The 6,121-nt window shown below is 48.6% G+C and overlaps 1 protein-coding gene across 2 annotated transcripts; it reads left to right on the top strand.

The window, feature by feature from the left end:
• The first annotated feature begins 1,724 nt into the window (after positions 1-1,724).
• Positions 1,725-6,121, top strand: LOC136357363 (protein MAIN-LIKE 2-like). Of its 2 annotated transcripts, none has more exons than XM_066312600.1 (9): positions 1,725-2,357; positions 2,430-2,799; positions 2,884-3,294; positions 3,385-3,683; positions 3,760-4,018; positions 4,111-4,360; positions 4,451-4,516; positions 4,607-4,738; positions 4,802-6,121. In XM_066312600.1, exons 1-9 carry the CDS (start codon positions 2,179-2,181, stop codon positions 4,984-4,986), a joined length of 2,151 nt encoding a protein of 716 aa, XP_066168697.1. In that variant the 5' UTR covers positions 1,725-2,178; the 3' UTR covers positions 4,987-6,121. The 2 variants fall into 2 exon arrangements, with proteins under 2 accessions (XP_066168697.1, XP_066168696.1); XM_066312599.1 differs by having other exon boundaries at positions 4,799-6,121.

Below are 6,121 nucleotides of genomic sequence, written 5' to 3'. Positions count from 1 at the left end.
AAGTGCTACTTACAAGGGGTGGAGAAGTATCACCGAAACATCACTTCAGCTTTTGTGGCAAGTGAGATGTACAGCAGTGTTGTTGGTAACATTGGCTTTGAACCAAAATCAATTATTAGGCACATCGAGAACAAATTCAAGTACACCATAAGCTATGCAAAGGCCTGGAGAGCCAAACAAAAGATTATTGAGATGAGGTATGGCACATTTGAAGCTTCTTATGATAATTTGCCTCGTTTGTTAGCCACCATTGCCCAGAGGAATAATAATACTTACTATGACCTACATACATTTACATCGGTTGATGATCGAACAAAGAGTGTGCTGCAAAGAGCCTTTTTCTCATTGGGTGCTTGCATCAATGCTTTTGTGCATTGTCGACCTGTTCTATGCATAGATGGAACTTTTATGACAGGTAAATACCGAGGTCAGATATTGACAGCAATTGGGTGTGATGGGAACAACCAGGTTCTACCTATGGCTTTTGCATTTGTAGAGAGTGAGAACACTGAAAGCTGGTACTGGTTCCTAGAGAGAGTGCACATTGCAGTGGTGCGTATGAGGCCCAACGTTTGCCTTATACATGATCGTCATGCGGGTATGTTGCGGGCTATTGACTACTTGCAGAACGGTTGGGATGAGAAGGGACTTCCAGCTAAGTGGCCTGATATTCGGAGTCGGTGGTGCATGCGTCACATGGGTGCAAATTTCTACAAGCAATTCAAGAACAAGCATCTTATGGAGCTCTTTAAGAGGCTCTGTGCACAGAACCAAGAGAAGAAATTTAATGAGTTGTGGGACAAGTTGGATGAGTTGACAACGAAGCAAACAGATGAGCAATCTCGCAGACCACAAGTTGAAGGTGACGAGCCTCCCATACCTCTTGGTGCATTACATGATGACCCACCAACAATGAGAAGTAGGTCAGGGTCGTCCATCAGAAATTTCACTCAGTGGATTGAGAATGAGCCTAAGGAGAAGTGGTCTCTATTGTTCGACACCGATGGATCTCGGTATGGCATAATGACAACCAATTTGGCAGAGGTGTACAACTGGGTAATGCGAGGAGTTCGGGTACTTCCATTGGTTGCTATTGTTGAATTCATCCTTCACGGCACGCAAGCGTACTTTAGGAATCGATACAAGAAAATTGGTCCGTCCATGGCCGATAACAACATAGTGTTTGGCAACGTAGTGACAAAGCACATGGAAGATAAAATCAAAAAGGCTCGGAGACATAGAGTTGTTGCTCAAGGCACACAAGTGCATCGGTATGAAATAATGTGTGTTGATAGGAGCAGGCGTGGTATCTATCGCAAGCAAGCCGTGCAGGAATGTATCTTAAAGACGGATGGTGGATGTACCTGCAGTTGTATGAAGCCGAAGCTTCATCACCTTCCTTGCTCACACGTTCTTGCTGCTGCCGGTGATTGTGGCATATCTCCCAATGTGTACGTCTCAAATTATTTCAGGAAAGAAGCAATCTTTCATACATGGAGTGAGGAGATATATGGGTTCGGGATCTCAGGATCTTACACAACGCTGAGTGCCCAAGTTTTTTATATTCCAGATCCATCTAAGTTAAGGGTGAAAAAGGGTCGACGCCAAACTAGACGCATCAGAAATGATATGGATGAGTCAGAAGCAGGTGGGAGGACTTTACGCTGCAGCAAGTGTGATCTGCGCGGCCATACTTACAAGAAATGCCCGAAGAATGCAGAAGTTCCAAGCGGCGCAGATGCTAGTCCATCTAGACAGGCAAGTGATGGTAGGCGACCACATGGTGAAGGAACAACAAGCAGGCGCGCAAGGCCAAGGCATCGTCGCGCAGCAGGCGATTCCATGGTGTAACAATGCTATCGATTTAGGAAATAAAACGCTGTTGTGATGTGATGTGTGTTCGGACTAAATACTTCTATCGTGTAATTTCAATTGAATGTTGTTGTAATGAGTACCTCCGACTATTGTTGTACTAGTAGTATTGCGAACTATTCGGTGTTGTATCATAATGTTATCGTGATGAGTGTTCGGACTAAGTACTCATATCGTGTAACTGCAGCTATTGTTGTAATCAGAAATATTCCGTATGGTGACACTTTTGTTTGTTTGTACTCTTGTTTAATATGTGTTAGTAATTCGCTTATGAACATTTATTACTTATGTTGACTAATTATTTATATGTTTCTGACCAATCTATTTGATGCAGGTATGGCGTACGACACACCGGCGCTGTTGAACCGTGGGATTGACAGGAACCACCGCTCGTTCCCGTCAGCAGTCGAGGGTGCACAGCTCGGCACCTTCCGTCCACGCACGTCGCGTGAGTGGTTGCGTGTCGACCCCCGTCACGTTCCTTGGTACGCGTATGTTCACATTTCAACTCAACTTTGCTTTGTGTTGTACTTATGTTTGAAGTTTGCTCTATACAGGTTGCGTGCGGCAGGCCTTCTACCACTTTGTAGGCTTGTTGAGGCGGCGGCGGACGACCGTGACCCAGCGAAGCGGTGGGATGCAGACCGGTCACTCCTTGCCGCTCTGGTAGACCGCTGGAGACCTGAGACGCACACGTTCCACCTTCCCTGTGGGGAGATGGCTCCGACACTGCAGGACGTGTCGTACCTGCTCGGGCTACCGCTGGCGGGAGCACCAGTTGGTCCCGTGGACGGTGTTGTTGGGTGGAAGGAGGATATCACTGCGCGCTTCGAGCAGGTGATGCGCCTTCCACACCTAGGACCGGCCAACACCCTTCCTCCGTACTCTACAGTCGGGCCTAGCAAGGCTTGGTTGCTCCAGTTCACTGTAAGTAAATAAGTTGTTATTATCATACATGCTTATTTGCGATCAACAGAGTGTTTTGTACAAACATTTCATTCTTAATTGTAGACGGACCTTCTGCACCCTGACGCTGATGATTACTCGGTCCGACGCTCCCTTGAGGCGTACCTGTTGTGGTTGTTCGGGTGGGTGATGTTCACTAGCACCCACGGGCACGCTGTGGACTTCCGGCTGGTCCACTACCCACGGTCCATCGCGGATGCTCAGCCACAGGACGTGCCGCAGTGGAGCTGGGGTTCTGCCATGCTAGCAGCCACGTACCGTGCCCTCTGTGAGGCGTGCACGAAGACTGACGCGGGAGCGATCATCGCTGGCTGCCCTATGTTGCTTCAGCTTTGGGCAGCCGAGAGGTTTGCCATAGGTCGACCAGTGGTGGACAGCGCACCCTACGGGGTTGGTCGCAGCACGCAGTGGCCAGAGGACGGTCCCACGATGGGGACTTACTGGTGTCGACGTGGGGTTAGTGCAACTTCGCTGCGTTATAAGTTTATCAGTCGTCTTCTTTTTTTCTTCACATAACATGTCTAATTCCGATCATGTTTATTGCAGCGTCGTTACGCTCACGTCCAGGTGAGACGAGGTTACCCGGACTTCGTGTTCGAGTTTGACCGTCTCCAGCCGAGCGACGTCATCTGGGAGCCGTACACAGAAGAGGCCGTCGCTGCGAGAGCACCGCTAGGACTTTCGTCCTTGTGCACACGCGATCAGGCTTACTGGCTCACCATCCTGCCGATGGTGTTCGACATTTTCGTTGAGCCTCACTGCCCGCAGCGTGTGATGAGACAGTTCGGACTTAGGCAGGTGTTTCCGGGTAACGTGCAGCCGACCGTCCTCCCTGCCGACCACTCGTGAGTTCGGATTGTTCATTTCTAAATTTTTATGATACTTACTTCATCAAGCCATATAATTTACCTCTCTTCACAGGTTGACTCGACGGGGACAGCTAGCAGGCGCACTTTGGGCTCCACGTGTACAGCAGTACGTTGACGACTGGGTGTTAGCTACAGAGGAGGTGATCAACGAGCTCTTCCCACACACGGAGGAGAACTACCGTGACTACCTTCGCTGGTACCTTCCTCGCACTCGTGCGCGTGTGACCTTCACTCCAGACGCCCCAGAGCCGCACGTTGCCGCTGTCACGGACGCGTATCCCACGCACCGTGACCGAGACTACTTCGTGGGGGTACGTCGAATTTGTATTAGTTCTTACAATTATTTCATTTATCTTGCATAATATAGGACAACTACTGAATTTTTTATTTCCATCTTGCATAGGCTGATGCCGCACGGGATATCAGTGCCGATATCACCGCAGTCCAAGTGAGGTTGAACAGAGGTTTGCACTTGACTGACGTTGAGCAGAGGGTGACCTTCGACCGGATGCAGGAGAAGATGCGTGCGGTCATGCGCGTCTTCTCCTGTCGCAGCGCCGTGGACGTCGTACCTCCAGCTGGTCCGGTACAACCACGGCCTCGCGCGCCTACCGTCGGAGCAGGACCTCGACCTACGGCACCTGTTTCGCACGGTACTGCTTAGCCCAGAGGTTTCTTAAGTTTTGTTTATGTTTTTGTACGAAAACATCACCCCGTCGTAACTTGATGTTCCATCCTCGCAGGACCTCGTTTGCCTTCGAGCGCCCCTAGCTTCGGAGCAGTGCGACCTACAGCACCGGTTTCGCACGGTACAGTTCAGCCCAGAGATTAGTTCATTTTTGTTTCAGCTTTTGCACGAATATGTCACCATGTTTTAACTGCATGTTTCCTCATCGCAGGACCTCGTCTGCCTTCGAGCGCGTTCGCAGGCACGACCGGCGCTTCCGCGAGCTCCGCAGGGGCGTTCGCCACCTCTTCGGGCGCGTTCGCCAGCTCTTCCTCTCACGGAGCGTCGATCCCTCGCCCACACGGTACTTTACTTTTTATTAATACTATTAAATACATGTATGAAACTGATGGTCCTTGTCCAGCAGGATTTGCAGCCGGGATCTTCGGTACTGGGGCCTCTTCGTCTCACGCCGGTAGGACTGGTCCTACTAGCCAGTTCTACGACGACGACTTGCACGGTGCACACCACCACGACGTACTAGGCTCCTCTCAGCTTGGAGGAGCTCCAGAGGCGCACACTCAGGAGCAGCCAGAGGTCACACCTGTATAGGCAGGACGGGTTGCCCGTGCCGTACCCCCGGACCGACTCACGTACTCCCAGGGGCACATTAGGGCACAGGGTAGGAGGGACAGGGGTAAGAGGCCTCGTCAGTAGTGTTCTACCTCTTCAGTCCTTATGTGACCGTTTCTTTTGGCTTACAAACTTGTAAAGCAGTACTACTTTTGCTATTACTACTGCAGTACTACTTGTGTTTGTCTCGTCTACATAGTTCTTTTCATTCATATGGTGCTAGAACAACTTATGCTCACGACAACACACTTTCGTACAATGGATTGACACAGTCAGAGTTACTTCAAGTGGCGGGCCGATAACGCAACCTGAACCGACCATACAGTTCATTCATGCTTGGATGGAGTACGAACGTCGGGTGGAAATTGCAAGCTTAGACTGGAGGAACAATCCATTAGGGTTACATAAATGGTCCGAGCGTCCAAAGTGTGGGTGCAGAGATCGCTGGCAGGTGGCTACATCCTTTGCTGAACAAACATTTCGAAGGAGATATTTTGTCTGCCCCAATGTAGACAACGATTTCGTTGTATGTCTAACCATTTAAAAAATCCGCTATGATTTGCACAAAATTACTACCCAAACTGAATAACATTACTATTTTTACAGGGCAATCCAAGGATGGGTGGATTTACTCGATGGATCGACAATGTCACTCCATCATATCATGGCCAGAAGATAACAGAGTCAGAAACACAAGTAGAGTATCAACGATTGAAGGACCACGAGAATGCAATGCATTCTGACCGACCTAGAAGGGGCCGATAATTTACCGCATGCTTGATTCGTCGGGATCGACAAATTTGTACCGTGTATCGATGGCACTTCTTATCTATCTTATCATTACAATGTTTAATTATGGTGGTGATTTTTTGTATGCGTAAGACTAAGGGCCTATTTGGATTGCTACCAAAAACATGCCCTACCAATATTTTGGTAATTTGAATAGTACTTGTGTTTGATTTCGATTGAAGCCTATTCATTGGTAATACGTAATCTAGATTTGAGATTATGTAGAACATTCTTCACTACAATTTTACATTTTGGCAGCAAACCAAATATGATCAAATGCAATTTTACCTTACCAAATATTTGGTAGTGCCAAAACTTGCTTATA

Source organism: Oryza sativa, chromosome 7 (genome assembly GCF_034140825.1).
Source record: "Oryza sativa Japonica Group chromosome 7, ASM3414082v1".
NCBI lineage: Eukaryota > Viridiplantae > Streptophyta > Magnoliopsida > Poales > Poaceae > Oryza > Oryza sativa.
The sequence above is the reverse complement of the archived record's forward strand: the minus strand, read 5'-3'. Positions and strand labels throughout refer to the sequence as shown.

Excerpts from the sequence above, each read along its gene's own strand:
- LOC136357363 (XM_066312599.1), top strand. The coding sequence starts at position 2,179 with ATGTTTCTGACCAATCTATTTGATGCAGGTATGGCGTACGACACACCG. Across the intron at positions 2,800-2,883 it reads CTTGGTTGCTCCAGTTCACT|ACGGACCTTCTGCACCCTGA; the intron begins GTAAGTAAATAA and ends TCTTAATTGTAG. Across the intron at positions 4,739-4,798 it reads GTCGATCCCTCGCCCACACG|CAGGATTTGCAGCCGGGATC; the intron begins GTACTTTACTTT and ends GTCCTTGTCCAG.